The sequence below is a fragment of the Lupinus angustifolius genome, chromosome LG17 (genome assembly GCF_001865875.1).
Source record: "Lupinus angustifolius cultivar Tanjil chromosome LG17, LupAngTanjil_v1.0, whole genome shotgun sequence".
Classification (NCBI taxonomy): Eukaryota; Viridiplantae; Streptophyta; class Magnoliopsida; order Fabales; family Fabaceae; genus Lupinus; species Lupinus angustifolius.
In genome coordinates this window covers 9,572,592-9,592,061 of record NC_032025.1, presented here as the reverse complement: position 1 = coordinate 9,592,061, position 19,470 = coordinate 9,572,592, and the positions used below count along the sequence as shown (strand labels likewise).

General features: G+C 34.1%; 1 protein-coding gene across 2 annotated transcripts; it reads right to left on the bottom strand.

The window, feature by feature from the left end:
• Positions 10,711-18,787, bottom strand: LOC109330717. Of its 2 annotated transcripts, XM_019564997.1 has the most exons (7): positions 18,777-18,787; positions 17,094-17,095; positions 12,528-12,873; positions 12,139-12,218; positions 11,926-12,025; positions 11,629-11,765; positions 10,711-11,137 (listed from the first exon to the last, which is right to left on the bottom strand). In XM_019564997.1, the coding sequence occupies exons 3-7, from the start codon at positions 12,868-12,870 to the stop codon at positions 10,934-10,936; spliced, it is 864 nt and encodes a 287-aa protein (XP_019420542.1). In that variant the 5' UTR covers positions 12,871-12,873; positions 17,094-17,095; positions 18,777-18,787; the 3' UTR covers positions 10,711-10,933. The 2 variants fall into 2 exon arrangements, with proteins under 2 accessions (XP_019420542.1, XP_019420543.1); XM_019564998.1 differs by lacking the exons at positions 17,094-17,095; positions 18,777-18,787 and having other exon boundaries at positions 12,139-12,216; positions 12,526-13,027.

Sequence of the window (19,470 nt, the reverse complement as noted above, 5' to 3'; positions counted from 1 at the left end):
CTTAGTCCGGAAATTTAGCCTTCCATGACAATGAAAGAACAAACCGGAAATGAGAAATGAAGAAGGGGTGAAACCCTAGCAGAGCAAAAAGAGGGAAAACGGAAATGACTTTGTGTTTCAAAATGAGGCAAGGTGAAGTGTGTGTGTTTGGAGTGGGGAATCCGAATTTAACCCCTCCAACACACATAAACCGAATTCGGCCTAAACAATGGGCCTAAAGCCAAATTACAATAAAACTAACTCCTAAATTAAAAATACAATCTTCACTTCAACATATATCTTCGACTTCCATAATGCCCAAAATGCCATTGGTGCCAAATGTGATATGAAAATGATAATAGATTTAATCAGGCCAAATAATCCCAAATTAACTCATTTTAGGAATATTAGTCCAATAAAGTCTAAAACACTAAACCATGTGAAACAAAAGTCAATTAGGCACCAAGAATCATCAATCATTCTAAATTAAGGTTATGAATAGTGTGTAATATATTGCTCATCAAAGATATCGAAGTGGCCTTACCTGAAGGGGTATCGAACGACGAAGTGTGTGAGTTCCTCAAATTTATCAAGCAAAGTGAGTACATAGTAGTGGATCAGCTGAATAAAACTTAGGCAAGGATATCCATATTGTCCTTACTAATGAGCTTTGAGGCTCACATGAATGTGTTATTAAAGTGTTGAATCCAGCCCATGTCAGCCACGACATCACGACTGACAAATTAGGTGGGATAGTCAACAACTTAGGTGCAGGTAACTACATATCTTTTCGTGATGAAGAAATACCCGATGAAGGAACCGATCATGTTCGCCCCCTGCATATTTCAGTTATGTGCAATGACTGCGTGATTGGAAAAGTCCTCCTAGACAATGGGTTGTCGCTGAATGTTATGACGAAGAGAACTTTATCCATATTTCCAGTTGATACTTCATACTTGAGAGCTAGCTCTATGATTGTCAAGGGTTTTGATGGGTCTCGTAGAGACGTGATGGGAGAAAAGGATTTGCCAATCAAAATAGGGCCCTGCATATTCAATATATTGTTTCATGTGATGAACATCAATCCAACATATAGTTACTTGTTGGGACGTCCTTGGATTCATTCCTCAGGGGTAATACCCTCCACCTTGCATCAAAAGGTGAAATTCAAAGTAGATGGAAGGCTAATAACAGTTTCAGGAGAAGAAGATGTCATGGTGTCCCAGCCATTTGATGCCCACTACATAGAAGTAATCGAGGAGGCATTGGAACCATCTTTCCAAGGCCTTGAAATTGCAAACACTACAGTTATGATAGAAAGGACACCATTAATAAAACCATATCCATCAGATGTTTCTCTCATGATGGCAAAAGTGATGATCCGCGGCGGCTATCAACCTGGGAGTGGATTGGGAAAGTATGGTCAAGGCTGTAAGGAGATCATTATACCGAAGGCTAATAAAGGCAGATATGGCTTGGGGTATAGACCTACCAGGGAGGACAGGCTCTGAATCATAGAAGCAAGGAAGGGTGAGCGTCTGGCTCGGCTGGGGCAGTTTGGACCTGAGAACATGGTAAGGATTCCAATACCACACATCAGTCAATGCTTTGTGAGTGGCGGTACCGGACCCTCTGGAATGGTGGCCATCATGGAGGAAGAAGAAAGGGAAGAAGAATCGGAGTTCATGTACTTGCATCCCCCAGGCGCTTGCTTGAAGAATTGGAGCGAAGAATCATATGCATCAGTCACTCTAGGACCATAGTAATATTTTAATGTAGTTTTTTCAGCCAGATCCAATACCATCAGACAATTAGTTATTTCTCTTTTCTTTCAATGTTTTTCAATGGTAAGGATTCATTTGTTTTGGGCATTTTCAATTAATAAAGATCATTTTTTTACTCGATCATATCCACTTGTCTCATTTGCATTTTCTTTATTATTCAATGCATGCTGAAAGATCATGGTAAAATAAAAACAAGATTAAAAAAAAACAAATCTATGGGGAGCTGACTCGGTCATCCGCGCGTTGCAGATCTGATAGTGACTCTGCAATTGAGAGCCATACTAGCGCGCCCTTCAACAGCCCTGACCAAACCGTCAACCAAATGGAAGATGATAGCGATGATGAAGAGTGGGAGGCGCCCCTAGAACTGCTCAGATTGGTAGAGCAAGAGGCCAGAGAAATCCAACCATACCAAGAGCCTGTCGAGCTTGTCAACCTTGGATCTGAGGAAGATAAGAAAAAGGTGAAAGTGGGTACCATAATGGATGGTAAGGAACAAGAACAGTTAGTTCATCTCTTACATGAATTCAAGGACGTCTTTGCTTGGTCATATGAAGAGATGCCCGGACTAGATCGAGGTATAGTGGAGCACAAATTACCGCTAATCCCTAATTCCAGGCCAGTGAAGCAGAAATTGCACAGGATCAGGCCAGAAATATCTTTGAGAGTCAAGGAGGAAGTAGAAAAATGGTTGGCCGTCGGGTTTGTTAAAGTTGCTGAGTATCCAGATTGGGTAGCCAACGTAGTAGCAGTACCAAAGAAAGGTGGGAAGTTGAGAATTTGTGTTGATTACAGGGACCTTAACAAGGTCAGCCCGAAGGATGACTTTCCGGTACCACATATAGACGTTTTGGTCGATAGCATCGCTGACCATGCCCTTTTCTCATTTATGGATGGGTATTCCGGATATCACCAGATCAAAATGGCACCAAAAGATGTAAGCAAAACCACGTTTATTACCCCATGGGGTACCTTTTGCTATCAGCTTATGCCGTTTGGATTAAAGAATGCTATGGCTACATATCAAAGAGCCATGGTGTCTCTTTTCCACGACATGATGCATAAGGAGATAGAGATCTATGTGGACGATATTATCTGTAAGTCCAAGACAGAAGGAAAACATATAGACAACTTGAGGCGTTTGTTTGAGAGACTACGAAAATATCACCTTAAGTTGAATCCGACCAAGTGCAGCTTCGGAGTGAAATCAGGCCGGGTTTTGGGTTTCATAGTCAGCCAAAAGGGTATTAAGGTAGATCTAGATAAAGTGAAAGATATTATTGAGATGCACGCACCTCGAACAGAGAAGGAAGTTAGAGGTTTCTTGGGGAGATTAAATTACATCTCCAGGTTCATATCACAACTGACTTCCACATGCGAACCCATATTCAAGCTCTTATGGAAGAACCAGGCAGTGAAATGGAATGAGAATTGTCAATCAGCATTTGAGAAGATAAAATGGTACTTGACAGAGCCTCCGATATTGATGCCTCCAGTTCCCGGGCGACCCTTGATTCTATATCTCACTGTACTTGATGAATCCATGGGTTGTGTCTTGGGGCAGCATGGCGATTGCGGAAGAAAGGAGCAAACCATATATTATCTGAGCAAGAAGTTCACAGCTTGCGAGATAAGATATTCCTTGCTTGAGCGTACTTGTTGCGCCTTAGTCTGGGCCACTCGCCGACTGAGGCAATACATGCTGAGTCACACCACCTGGTTAGTTTCAAAAATGGATCCCATCAAGTATATCTTCAAGAAGCCCATACTGATAGGGAGAATCACTAGATCGAAAGTGATGTTATCCGATTACGATATATTATATGTGACACAAAATGCCGTAAAAGTAAGTGTTATTGCTGATTACTTGGCCAACCATCCCATAGACAAACTGGGGCATATAAAATATGAATTTCCAGATGAAGATATCATGGTGTTATCTGATGAGTCAAAATGAAAAGATAAATGGACCTTAGTCTTTGATGGAGCCTCCAATGTATTCGGCCATGGAGTGGGTGTTGTTTTGGTGTCTCCAGTCGGGAAGTTCCTCCCTTTTTCTGCTAGGCTATGTTTCGAATGTACCAACAATGTAGCAGAGTATGAAGCTTGCATTTTGGGACTAAAAGCGGCCATCGATGCAAAAGTCAAAATCCTAGAAGCATTTGGGGATTCTGCACTAGTAATTCATCAGATAAAAGGAGAATGGAAAACTTGTGACAGCAAATTGGTGCCTTATAGAGATTACATCTAGAAGCTGGTTAACTAGTTCGACCAAGTGGATTTCTACCATATCCCAAGGAAAGACAACAGATTAGTTGACGCTCTGGCAACCCTATCCTCAATGTTCCATGTTGGAGGGGATAAGTTGCTCATTTTTCAAATAAAGGACAATACGGAACCCGCTTATTGTCATGTGATTGAGGAAGAACCCGACGGCAAACCATGGTACCATGATATAAAAGAGTATTTAAGAAATCAAGCTTATCCTCCCGATGCCTCAGAGAATGACAAGAGAACACTTAGAAGACTAGCCACAAACTTCTTCTTGAGTGGGGAGGTCGTTTACAAAAGGAATCACGACGTGGTACTTCTTCGATGTCTGGAAGCCAAAGAAGCTCAGAGAATGATGGAAGAGGTGCATGAAGGAACTTTCGGAACTCATGCGAACGGGCATGCTATGGCCAAGAAGATCATGAGAGCGGGTTATTTCTAGTTAACAATGGAGACCGACTGTTGCAAATATGTGAAGAAATGTCACAAATGTCAAGTATATGCTGACAACATTAATGCGCCTCCAAATCCTCTGAGTATTAACTTCACCTTGGCCATTTTCTATGTGGGGAATGGATGTCATCGGACCCATAGAGCTGAAAGCATCTAATGGACATCGGTTTATCTTGGTTGCCATAGATTACTTCACTAAATGGGTGGAAGCAAACTCTTATGCTAGCGTGACCCGAAAAGTAGTCCTCAGATTCATCAAAAGAGAGTTGGTATGTCGGTATGGGTAGCCCGATCAGATCATCACTGACAATGCGGCCAACTTAAATAATAAAATGATGATAGAGATGTGTGAAAAATTCAAAATAAAACATCACACATCTTCGCCATATCGACCCAAGATGAATGGAGCCGTTGAAGCAGCTAATAAGAACATCAAGAAGATAGTCCAAAAGATGGTAGTGACATATAAAGATTGGCATGAAATGTTACTATTCGCCCTGCATGGTTACCGCGTTTCAGTCCGCACCTCTACGGGAGCTACTCTTTATTCCTTAGTTTATGGTATGGAGGCTGTTCTTCCGATTGAGGTAGAGATCCCATCCCTAAGAGTATTGGCAGAGGCGAGTTTGAATGAATCAGAATGGGTTCAAGCCCAACACGATCAATTGAATCTGATAGACGGTCGAAGGTTAACCGCTATTTGCCATGGTCAGTTATATCACAAGCGAATGATGAAGGCTTACTCGAAGAAGGTGTGACCCTGCCATTTTAAGGAAGGAGATTTGGTGCTAAGGAAGGTCTTGCCAATTCAGAAGGACAACCGAGGAAAGTGGACTCCAAACTATGAGGGGCCATATGTAGTTAAGAAAGCTTTTTCTGGTGGAGCCTTAATTCTGACTGACATGGACGAGGAGGATCTGTGTCTCACTATAAATGCAGATTCAGTGAAGAAGTATTATGTATGAGGGGTACTTCCAAAGAAAGAGAAAAAAAAGAGAGGAGAAAAGTATATATATTCATGCATCGGTCACGATATTTTTATTATATTTTTGCATAAAGGAGAATGATGTAAACAAAACTCATACGGTGTGAACCATTAGATAGGTCATTTCGATGAAGCACGACGTTCTTGATATTCCTAAACACTAAGAAGATATCTCTAATCACCCCTTTTGAGCCAAAACCATATGAAAGAAGTTTATTCAAAAAAATAGAAAACCTTGAAAGAATATCGCAAACCCGGGGAAAGGGTAGTGTTCCAATAAACCTTCTTAGAGTCATAGAAGCGGATGATAGTAAAAAAGAGAAAATCCCGCTAGGAACTCCAATAAATTCCTAGGAAAGAGTTGTGGTATAAAGAATCAAAGCATCATAAAAGATCTTCTATAAGAAATTACTCCTAAGGAGGATAAGGATAAACATCCAATTTAAAGTTAGACTCTAAAGGAAGGGTTGGAAATAGGATATGGAGATTATGGAGAAAGGCGGGGTGGGAAACACATTATTTGAGCCTCATATCTATTCTTTCTTGACCATTAGCCAGACCACGTTACAAGCTATAAAAGTCCTTGTTGAGATTCGAACGTCTGAGGTACACATCAGGTTACAAAATAAATTGACTCCAAACAACTTTATGCACAACTCCTTCAAAACTTTTTATGTACTGCAATCCTTGCATAAATATTTATATACACAACAAAAATAAGTTTAAGCCCGTTAAGTCGACAACCCGAAAGGGCGGCTTAACAAAAAATTTGGGACGTAATAAAAAAAATAAAAATAAAAGGGAAGTACCCTTCAAAACATGCTATTTCAACAAGTCAGAAATAGAGGAATTGCTAGATACAGGGGCAGAATTTTGAACGGTCCGAGATATCTATCAAATAACATCAATCTTTTGTGAAAGGGTCAACACTAAGATCAGAAACTCGGGCATAATTTTGGATGATTCGTGGAATCTATCAATTGTATCAGCCTTCTTCGAATGAATCAGTATTGGGATCAGAAACTCGGGCAGATTTTGGTGCAAAATAACTCTACCCAAATTGAGACAGTTGTGAAATTAGTTGTAGGATTTGGAACAGGGCTTTTGCTACGGCAAGCTTGTATGACTTTCATTTCTTAGAAAGCTAAAGGAAGGCAAATAAATTTGGTTTTTTTTATTCCAATGTCTTTCAACATGCAAATCATTTTCTAATAAACAAGAGAAATACTTTACAAAAATTAATCAATTTTTTTAGCTCATCCTGATGCATCGTGTCCGAAATAGTGTGAAAGGGGGACATGAACACGAACCCTGACGGAAGTAAGACTCGTATGTCTTAATAAATTTCAGCACATCTAGTGTAAAGGGGGTGTTGCGGAAACATTACACTGCCTCTCAATAAAACAGAAAAACCACACATACATTACTACGTCATTCAAAGCATTCACATTCATACATAAACATCTGTACAACTATCTTGTTTGGCAAACAAAACATTACACATAATCATTCATTGCATACAAAGAAGCATCCAAATATACATTTCAACTATTAGATAATCACTCTAAGGTTCTCTAGCAATTCCCATAGCTCCACCACAACAACCATTCTAACAATAGGGGTGCCTCAGCAACTCCCCGAATCACTTTGGCAGCAAGGGTGCCTCAGCAAATCCCTGAATCACTTTGGCAGCACGGGTGCCTCAGCAAATCCCTGAATCACTTTGGCATCAAGGGTGCCTCAGCAAATCCCTGAATCACTTTGGCAGCAAGGGTGCCTCAGCAAATCCCTGAATCACTTTGGCAGCACGGGTGCCTCAGCAAATCTCTGAATCATTTATGGCAACAGGAGTGCCTCAACAAATCTCTGGTCCATCAGTAGAACATCAGTCTGTGTCACCATATTTGGTACCTTTCGTGAAAGGCTTTTTATGAGCCTGGATAAAAATATTGTTCATTTCTTTACTGGTTACTTACCATGATACCTCTCAAACTTCAATTAACTCGGTATTAGATAAGCAACAAGTAAAGAGGGGCAGCTGTGAACACCCAATTTGTCCGGCCCACAAAAAGCCCAAGATTTTTTTTTATAATGCAAATTTGAATTCAAAATTTATTATTAAATTAAAAGGTTCTTATATCTAACTGATTAGGTTAACCAAAATTTAGAGATAATTAAACTGGTTAAGGTTCCTACATCTATATGATTATGTTAACCAAAATTTAAAATAAAGCAACTTAATTTCTAAAAATAAATTTTATATAAAATTAAAAGCTAGAAACCCACATAATTTTGTCACAAAAATAAAATCGAATTTTTAGGCATCCATAAGCCCATATACCATTTTCGAAAACAAATAAAAAAACATAAGAAAGGAGAAGGAAAAATATTTTCTATAGTTATTTTTGAAAATAAATTTTTTAATAAATAGAAGATAAAACTTTTATTTATTTGTTTATTTTTTAAATTATTTTGGATTTTTTTAAAGAGTAATTAAATGAATATACCAAATATATCATCTTAAAACCATTTGTATTAGAATATATAACAAAGAAATAATAAAAATAATTTTGAATTTCCTAATAAATCATAAAAGAATAAAAGTATTTATGTGATTTTTTTGTTAATTTTCGGAATCAATAAATTAGTAAAATATAAAAAGTGGAATTAATTTCAAAATATAAAGTTCAAAAAAACAAACGAACAGATAAACCTAGTCAAAGTGGCAGTAGTGATTTCTTAGAATTAGTAAAATCTGATTCAGTTAGTTTAATTTGTTTTAGAGAGTGGGGACCAAATTTTTAGGATAGTTAGATTAATTTTAGGAGTTAATGGGTTTTAAGTTTCAGTATAAATTGGGGTTAAGGGAAGATTATTTTGACACGGTTTTACACTGAAAAGCTCTACTGAAACTCTGCACACACAAAAAAAGAGGGTTATGAGAGAAAGAAAAAGTTATAGCCAAATTATCCTGCGTGAGCAAACCCATTACAAATTCGTGCAACCTTCCATCTGAACCGTCCATCCTTTTGACCACCCTCCATCTGGCCGTGGACTTTTCTCCGTCCAATCACAGGACGAAAAGCGTCTTAGCTACATCACGCTGCGTCACACTAAATCACCACCCGTGAGGAACACAAGATCTACTACACGCAGTTCCATCGTCACCACGTGCCTCCTCAGCGTCGTCCAATTGCCCTGCGACACGTGGCTGGACAAATCCAGCGACAACGTTTCCACCAATACAGCGGTGCCACGTGTTCTCAAGCTGTCCAAACTCCTCCCTTGATCCTCCACTGTGCGGAACTCCAATTTGGCATTTGGTTGGTATTTCTAATTTTTTAGCTAATCCTACTGTTATATTTACTTTACTAACTATATACATATAATCATGTTACTAAAAATAAACCTGGTTCCTAATAATTAAATAAATCACGATGGATAGAAAGTGGAATATGAATCATGTGGGTTCATTTGCCAATTTTTTAAAATCTCTTGCTAATTAATTAATCTTGTAGATTATTTATCAATTAAAGAACAAATATTTTTAATAGTTGAATAAAGTTATAAAAAAACAAAATGATGACAAATAATAATTTGAATTCTTTAATCGTTTTTATTATTACTTTTGAAGAACAACACCAATATGTTACAGTATTAATAACATTTTCTAAACGCTTGTGTACATATATTAACTAAATAGTTTCTCCATGATTATTCTAATTATTTATAAAATAAAAAAAGAGTTTGTAATCGTATCAAATACTTTGATAATTTAACTAAATTTACCTTGTTCATGTAATTAATTAAAATCTTTCCTAATAATCTTTTGAACACTTTTTAATAAAATAACACATATCAAAGATAAATAAAAATGTCTTTTTGAAATAAAATAATTTTTGGGAGCTAATCAAAGATGGAGCGAAGGTTGCCTTGAATGCCTCTTTCTTCTCAAATCATCTTCGAAAGGTCGCGCTACGCCGCTTTTTTTCAATCGATTAAATCCCAAAATCAGTTGAATAAATTTTTTTAAATAAATGACAAAAAATAACTAAACTAAAAAAATTTATTTTCCATAAGTTAACAAATAGGCAAAAGTGAATGTTTTCAAGTAAAATATAATTTCCTTAAAATTAAAACACTCAATCAATCAAACCTTTTTCTATTTAAAGAACTACGTAGGTCTTGATTCCCTTAAAAGGGATACGTAGGACCGATGTCAATCTTATCAGACATAATAATAAAAAACTATTTTTTTTCTTCTTAATAATTGATTAATTAGTCATAAAATTTAATAATAATAATAATAATAATAAAGTCATATATTTTAATGAAGGGTACCGCTTAAGGCGGGTAGGTAGGGTGCTAATACCTTTCCTACTTTGTAACTGACTCCCGAACCTAGATATCAAAAATCCAAAAGTCCAAGGTAATTAGGCTTAAAAGATTTTTCTACATTTTTAACTATAAAATGTAGTGACGACTCTAAACCAGTCGTGCAGCCGAAAATCGGGGGGCGACAACCTTCTCCCACACTCTCACTCTCTCTTTCTTACTTTCTCTCTCTCTTACCCATTACTTCTAGAGAAGAAGAAGATTGGTGCTTGCATATTTGTCATAGTCCATTCCACTTAAAATGAACGAAACTTTCTATAGTTCACAATTGGTGGAAGATTTGGCTAACTTGATATGAAGGGACAAGGATCACATGTCCTATAATTTTTTCGTCTCTCTGTCCCGGACTAATCAAACTTCACAAAATATTATTAAAATATTATTTTATTTTTATAATTTTTCTTTTTAAATGAATGGAGCTTTGTGATTGGCTTGGTACACCAAGTGGAACATAAATGATGACATGTGATCCCCATCTGATCTGAAGGCCCCACAAGGAAGGTTTGATTTATTTGGTGCATAGATTTTTTGGTATTTCATCTTAAAACAAAATTGATAATAAGAGTAGTTGTCCAACATATATTAAAATTATATCCAAAAAATGAGTAGATGATATAAAACTTATTTCCAATAATGAGAACATTAGTTTCTTTACTAAGGCCTAAGTGTATGATTTCATGACCATTGTTTTAATCAAGCGGATAAAATTCTACTTGAACCCATTGTTTTATCATAATTGCAGTTCACATGCAAACTATATTTTAGGAGAATTTTGTTATTGGAAGTATATCACAAAGAAAAAGAAAAACTCAAGTTTAGTGGGTAACAATATTGACGGATAACTCAAATTAAATATAGAGATATTATTTCTTGAAGGGAAAAAATAAAAAAAAAACAGTTGTACATATGGATAATCAATTAATTAATTGAGCTCCCATCCTAACTAAAGTGCAAAAGCAAAATTACACTTTTTCTTTTGGCTTACAAAACTAAAAACGTGTTCACTAAATTCATGGCAAACAAATATGAAGCTGTAATATTCATATCCAGGTATAGTTAAATTAAACTATCGATGAAGTCTAGAGAGGACAAAAATGGAAGCTGAAGATGTGAATATAGCTGCAGCAAAACAAGCAAGATCAAGGCCTGTGACTAAGGGAATATCTTTGAATTTGTCCAATACTCCCACTTGAACAATCATCATCACTGCATGCCCAATCTTTGACTTTGCTTTCTCAATTGTTTGCATCCCTACCCATTTTGGTGCTGACTGAAATTTTGTTAAAACTCATGTAAATGCTAGTTTGTTATCTTAATTTTTGTCCTTATAACTTTTACTTGTTTTAAACTTTTAATAACAAATTAAAACATTACTTATACCTCAAGTATGTTCTAGTATTCTAGTGAATGCTCTGTAAGTGTTTATTTACTCTTTTGTTTAATAGATGCTATTTTAAATACAGATTTGGAGTTCTTATTTTATGGGTAATGAATTAATCTTTTTCGGGATTCGTAACTATCCTTCCCAACAAATATTACTCACAGAAATTGAACTCTTAACCGTTTGGACATCCTAGGTATATAACAAAGTCTTACACCACTAAACTAATGCATGAGTGGTAGAGTACTAAATTTCGAGTAAGAACTATAAATTGATGATTTCATTATATTGGTATTAGGATGGAATTGTTGGTAAGATCTATTTTGAGTATATAGTATGTTTGAGACAATTTAGTTATAATTAAGTAATATGCATGCTACCTTCATATAGAAGTGACCAAGCAAATTTGATGTACAAGGCAATGATTCCTTTTGGGTGCTAGCAGCCCTTGATCCTACAAACATGAAGTACAAACTCACCCCAAAAATGAGCAAGGCAGTTCCTATCAGGAACATGTCTGCAAATTAACAAACATTCTATTAAATTATTAAATGTTGTATTTATCGTATTTGTGGGAAATGCGATCAAATATAAAAAACTCTCAAAATTACAATATTGTAACAATTATGACGGTAGAATAAATTTAAAACACGGTTCAATCCTAAGTCTCAACAAACCTGTGGCCTCGATGAGTAGATGTACCAGATGTCCTTGATCCAAGCTATTAGACAATGTATGGAAATAATGCCCATATGATTCGATAACAAGAAAGCAGCCCTACATTTTACGTAGCCACTTGTTTTTATACTATTTCCTCATACATGAAAAAATAAAATAAAAATGAAACAAACAAACACCAAAAGGAACTAGTTGGACAAGGCTTCACTTACCTCAATGAAACACAACACCGAGCCAAGTAAAGTTCCTGCTACGGCAAATAAAGTAAAAAATCTGCAATCGATTATTGCCTGCAAGAGTGAAACCTTATATTACCATATAATATATATATATATATCTTGGGTAGTCGTTGAGCTATACCAATTTACCATAGCAACAAACATTCATCATTGTTGTCACCAATAATGTCATTTATATAACAAAATTGTTGGTGTAAATTTATGTAGTGGTGTACTGATTCAGAATATTGTAAATCTTTGTACTATAAAAGATCTCTAAGTAATCTTTGTTTGTATTGGGTTAGTACCGCAGGTACTTATTTTAATATAATTTGCTTATCCAAAAAAATTATGAATGAAGAATTAAGTAATAAGACGTACTCTTTCAATGAGCCTCTGGGGTTGCAAATTCCATTGCTTCCTTTTCATAGAAGCCCTCAAAAAAATCAACATAGCATTACGAATCCTTGTTATGAACGCAACTAGATCTAACAATCCTTGACGAACCAATGGTTGTGATGTGGTTAAATGGTTGGTGGTAACCATCGATGCCTTCACTGCCATCACTGGTTTTCTTTCACTTTTCCCATAAGCTATGTTATGATCTTCATTCAAACTGGCCCTGCTTTGGTACCTTACACATCTCATAAACAAAGAAGTAGTAGTAGAAGAAGAAGAAGGAAAGTGAATTGGGTTAGTGGTGCGCAACAATCTTGTGGTTGCCATTCACTGTTGAACGTAATGTTTGGTTCAATATTATACTCTAAAGTAGATATTTAATGGCACTATTTGGAGATGGGTGTGTTATATATGTATACCACAAATATATGCATGCATCATGCAAATGGAAGAGACAGAAGATTCCAGGTATATTTTGGGAGTAATTTGGACACATGCTGAAGTTTTGAACGGTCTGAAACTTTAGCCTACTCTTACAATACAAGTCATATGCAAATTTCTAGAAGAGATATATTATTATATATTATGTCTCGTATATTATCTCAAATCAATGATAATGAAGTAAAAAGAGTATTAATAAATGTTTAAAATTTGTATTTTACATAATATGTTTTAGTTGAAGATATGTGGCAAGATATGAACAATACTTCATATTTCCAACTAGGTTTCTACTTTCTAGAGTGTGTGGGTCCCTCATATTTTTCTACCAACACGTGTATATTTGAAGAACTTTAATTGATTTTTATTATTAGGCATTTGTTGTGCTGTGTTATGTTGTTCTTCTGGGGAAGTAGCTAGGGAAGTTGCCATATGTTGTTGTTCCTTGACTTTTCGTGACGCTTTTACTGATTTCACAATGGAGAAACTGTTTTGGCGTTTTTTGTTGCATTTCTTTACATGTGCGCTTCATGGACGTCCAACAATGTTCACCAAAACACACACATCAAAAGGTCCCTAGAACATGACTTGTAAATAATTGGGTACTTTCAGTATTTATTTTATCGTTGTTTACGTGTGTAAAGGGTTTTCCTAAGAGATTATAACATTTCATTGATGTTTTAAATTGGTATTCTGGTTACTTAGAGAGAAATTACTGGAAAATATGATTAAGATGATTACAATACATTTCACTAATACATAAAAAGAGTAGTTTCTGGATTAGGGAATGACATATTTGTTGCCGACTCATTTTTAGTACTGAAGAGTTGGATCTAGATTATAATATATGGTATTCAAAAAAATTTAAGAGTTCAAATTTTCTAATTTTTTTAATTAAATAAATAAAAATATCTTCTCCTCGTATTTATGGAGAATCCAATACTATGGAATAGTTCATTTCATTTGTTGCCTACATAAAATGTTAATTTATACATCCTGGCAATCTCTCGCAGTTTTTGGTTTAGTTTTCAACCGTTGTCTATTACTAATGTTTATTTCCCTGATTTTTCTTCTATTCATGATTAATTTTCTCATGAGAGATGCATCATCACTCCAAAATCCTTGGCCTCCTTTTATTTTTTAAAGATTATTTGTAAGTTAAGTTTTAAATAAGAATGAAAAGAAATAATTATAAAACATACTTTATGAGGTGATTCTCAAATATTCCATTTTTATTCATTCTCTTCCAAAATTCAATTCACAAAAATAAACATAATTAAGTAGGAAATAAGAAAGTTATTAAATAATCTCAACGGTGGGTAAAAAATCTTATTTGATTTTTTAGTCAAAAATAGGAAGCAAATCCCAATGGTAAAGAAAATTACACGCCAACAGCTATTCTCAAGAGTAACCAAAACCCTATTGTAGTAAATATCTTTAATGATGGTAGGAGACTTTATATACTTAAATATATATATATACTGCATACTAAACAATGAACAAACTATTATCGTAGTCATGATCTTTCATGTCAAATTATCAAGAAGATATATAAAACTAAAGTAGAAGTGTACCTTAATATATTCATTGAGAACATTGTGAATGAACTTTATGTCATTTTTTTATCATGTATCCATCAATTCCATGCTTTTTTCTTTTTATGCAAATGCATGTTCATAATAGAAATGTAGGTTATTTAGCCTTCCAATTGTAGACAACTCTTAGCCTTAATTTCTCCTCTAATGAATGAAGAGAAAATTGTTTTGCATGTGTCTTGTGGTTCATGTTATTGTGGTGTTATATATAATTGTGGACCATAACCCCTTATTTATAAGAAGTGCATACCTTACATGAAGGGTGATACTACTTGATGTTCTTATTCCAATTTTGTCTATCATAAAATAGAAATAAGACTTTAGATATCTATACAATAATTCTTATGACAATTATGTATATAGTCATGTATCTTACTTGAATTATATCACTTTAATTTGGCTACTTAAAATAATAACCCTAAAAACACTTCAACATTATATGTGTTACACATAATTTCTTGTACATTCATGTCATAAGAAAGAAGAGTATCTAAATCTTATGAAGAAACTATAATTCTGTAAAAACCATTCTCACGTGAATGCCTTTAGTTAGCTAACTAGTCAGCACATCTATGCAATTTTCCATAGCTTCCTCCTTGAGATAATTGATTATTGTGTCTGAATAGTATTCAACCACAAGCTTTTGTATACCCAACTCCAAATCTTTCGGTATGCCCCACAAGGCCACAACACATGCTTATATGCAGTATCAATTCCTAGGTGTAAAAATTATTTATTTAACTGAATTATGTTTGTTAAAATATTTCTAAAAAATAAGTTTGGTAGGTGTAAATGCATTTTTCATCATTTGTTCAAGCTTCATCTTTTTTTAAGGTTTAAAAATCTTCAATCTTATCTACTTATCCAATATTAGTTCTATCTTCCGATCTATTTTTACCGAAAAAAGTTATTAGATTTAAAAACTGATCTCATTAGATTTGATTTATTAATATTAAGATATTAAATCCAGATATTATATACAATTTTGGTTCGGTTTGATTCAATTATTAATAAAAAATAATAAGTTTAATATATTTTAAAGTTCATATAAAAACTCATCAAATTCAAAATAACAAATTTAATACACTTTCAAAGAATAAGTTCACATAAAAATCCAAGATAGAGTGCAAATATCAAGTGAAGTATGATACACATCTAAATATTTAATTCAAGTTAATAATATCTACCCCTTACAAAAATAAAAATTGCAGCACACCAATACCAATAGCAGATCAACATAATTTTAACGACTAGAAACTGTTAACTAACAACAAATTAACAATTTTAATAATAAAATAGTATGAAGATTAATACATTTTATATCTCATTTGCAAGCAATAGCAGAACTGGTTAGGACATGTAGGGGCAACTACCCCAATTTTATTTTTCAAATATTTAAAAAATATTTTTCTACTTTTTATATTTTTTCTAAATATATATTTTCACTTTATGCAAATTGTGTGATTCTTATATGCGTAGATGTTGATATTATTTATAATACTATTATTTTATTTGAGTTCATAATAATTTTACACTTACGACATATATTATCAGATTACAAATTATCTTTGTCAAACTTTCCGGTAAAGATCTTAAGATTCTATAAATTTTTATTAATAATTTAATATTAATGACATATGTATTTTTGTGCAAAAATTACACCCTGTGAATTTCAATGTGAATAAGAGAATATTTATTTAATATGTCAATTTCAACATTTTATTGTTGTTGTTGATTCTGTAGGTTTATTATTGACGATATGGAAAAGGTGAATGTATATTATTTGTTTGATTGAGTTATTTATCTTATTTTGACTATTTTTATTTATCTATTACATGATGATTATGTAATAGATAAATTATGTAGTAAAGTAGAAGATAAATTTCTTATAGACAATATGTTGACTTATATTAAAAAATAAATGGCTGAAAACTTTGCTTTTACTTCAATCATCTGCAAGTTGAAGTCTTTAATAAAGAGCATCACTTTAAATGAATATATATTTTTCTTTAACATCTTTACTAGTTAATTATTATTTTTTAGTTACTTAATTAATCTTAATTATATATTATAATTAAATATGTTGATTCTCCTAAATTTTATATCAAAGATCATCATTGTTTACAAGAATAATTACAATTGGAACTAGAATTCTATTCATTATATATATGTAATAAATCTTACTAAATTGAACCAAAAACTAAATTGAACCAAAAACTAAATTGAACCCATCAATGCTATAAACAACAATTCAATACCATCTAAATAAAATCGATTTTTCACAATTTCATTTTTTTACCAGTTTTTAGCTATTTTTTGAATTGGTTTAAATGGGAAGTTAATATGAAGGTTTCCCTTTAAAGGACAGCAAAGTGTGTTTGTTATCAAAGTTAGGATTAGATATTAGTTAGTTTTTTTGTTCGTATGTTTGCGTTCTTTCTATTTTTAATAATTCAGGTTAGTTTAGTTAGTTTTTGTTTTTTCTGTTATTCCTCTTTTAACAATTATGTTTTTCACCACTTTATTGTATACGTAGATCTATAGGGTTCATTCCAATTATTCAATTAGTTAACCAAAAACATTATGTAAAGCTTCCTTATCATTCTGGATTCAATAACAAATATTCCAAAGATGTATTATTCACTTTGCCATATTTATGTTTCTTCTTTTCTTCATCTATTCTCATAGCTTCTTTGATCCTTTATATGGTATTAGAGCATCTTAAATGAAGGTGTCTCTCCTGCGCATAAAAAAACTCCAATTATTTCTCCTCACACCATTCCATCTTGAACACTAAACTCCTCAACTATCATCAATGGAAAATCGCTTCATAAACCCAAATCTCATCCTCAATCCTTCAGGACCTTACTTAATAAGTCCAAACAAAAATCTTGGTTCCTTATTGGTATCAACCCTTCTGAATGAGGAAAATTATCACCCATGGTCACGAGTCGTAACCATGACACTGAAAACCAAGAACAAATTGGAATTAATAGATGGGACTTTATCCAGACCACCCAATCATGATCATGTCTTCACAACTTGGAGAAGATGCAATAACGTGGTGGTTTCATGGATCACCCGGTCAATTGATCCTGCCATCATATAAAGTATGCTATGGATGGATAATGCTCAAGAAATTTGGGAGAATCTTCGGGAAAGATATTATCAAGGTGATATGTTCAGAATATCTGAACTTATTGGTGAAATTCACTCTCTGAAGCAAGGTAACTCCTCTATCAGTGTTTACTTCACACAAATGAAAGGGTTATGGCAACAATTATAGATGGCAAAATGGACATTGCCTGCAGGCACACCCGCATTTCTTTGCGGGCATGACATATAAAATTTGTCCATTTACCCGTTCTCCCTGCTCGTTTCACCCGCCAAGCCCGCAGGCATTTTCATTGGGCAATGCGGGGACCCACGAACATACTTTAAGGATAAATTAAAAATATTTCAAATAAGTTATGATGTAATGTGATTTTTAATCCTTAAAAAATGTAATCTAATGTAATTTTTTAAATTTCATATAAAATATCAAAAAAAATATTAATTTTTTATCTTGAACTACTTTATTTAATTTTATTTTATTTATTATATGATTTTTTTATTTTTTCTAATTATTCAACAATGCCACAGGCCGCCCGTTAGCCCATTTTAAAACGAGCAGAACATTAAATTTTATCCGTTAAGTTAATGTGGGCATGTCTGCGCCCGCTTAAATTTTGCGGGTGTGAACTAAACGGGTCAGGCGGCCCAATTTGCCATCTCTAGCAACAATTGGACTCATTTAGACCTATTCCACCTTGTAATTGCAATGAAGCATGGATATCAATTCCAACAGTAAAGAAGTATAGACAAAATGACTATGTCATATGTTTCTTAAGGGGCCTAAATGAGCAATTCTCTACTGTAAGATCCCAAATTATGGTTATGGATCCTCTCCCACCAATCAACAAGGCTTTTTCACCGATCATTCAGCAAGAAAGGGAAATGCAGTTTAAAGATCCAAGAATCCTATCCAACTTTTCTGAGTCAAAGAATTATTCATAAAACAACAATGATACAAGAATCATAGGGAGAGGAAATAGGTTCAGAGGACAGAATGAAGGAAGATTTCAAGGACCTACAAGACCTCTTAATACAGGAAGAGGAAGGGAACAGAAAGTATGCATATATTGTCAAAAGATTGGGCACATTATTGAAGTCTGTTACAAAAAACATGGATTTCCACCTAACTAATTCATAAACAGAACATGCAATATAAATACATGTGGGTTCAATGATAATGAGGAACATACTATTGGAGAAAGCAATGATTACACACTAGACAGTGCCATTAAGGACAACAATGTACCATCTGATCTGCTCTTCACTGTAGAACAACACAAGGCATTAATATTAATGGTTCAACAATCCAAGGCTCAAAACAATCACAATGCTAACCATATTACATTAGATACTAGTCTCCACACTCAGCCAGAAAACAGAACATCATGTACAATCCTAAATTCATATAATGAATCAAATATAGGTTCTTGGATCCTTGATTCAAAAGCCACTAATCATGTTTATCACTCTCTATTAGAATTTCAAACCTTTAGAAAAATCAAACCTATTACCACCACCTTACCTAATAGCAATAAAGTCCTTGCACATTACTCTGGATCAGTAATGTTCTCAGAATTTCTATACCTCACCAATGTCCTATATATTCCATCCTTCAGCTTCAACTTCATATCCATCTTAAAACTTATTTCCACATTATCATGCAAACTAATCTTTTCCAACACTGATTGTCAAATTCAGGACCTCAACTCCTCGAAGATGATTGGTGTTGCTGAATTGAGAAGAGGTCTATATGCTTTGACATCATCGAGCATAGCCTATC

Excerpts from the sequence above, each read along its gene's own strand:
- LOC109330717 (XM_019564997.1), bottom strand. The coding sequence starts at position 12,870 with ATGGCAACCACAAGATTGTTGCGCACCACTAACCCAATTCACTTTCCT. Across the intron at positions 11,766-11,925 it reads TCTACTCATCGAGGCCACAG|ACATGTTCCTGATAGGAACT; the intron begins GTTTGTTGAGAC and ends GTTAATTTGCAG. Across the intron at positions 11,138-11,628 it reads TTGGTCACTTCTATATGAAG|TCAGCACCAAAATGGGTAGG; the intron begins GTAGCATGCATA and ends ACAAAATTTCAG.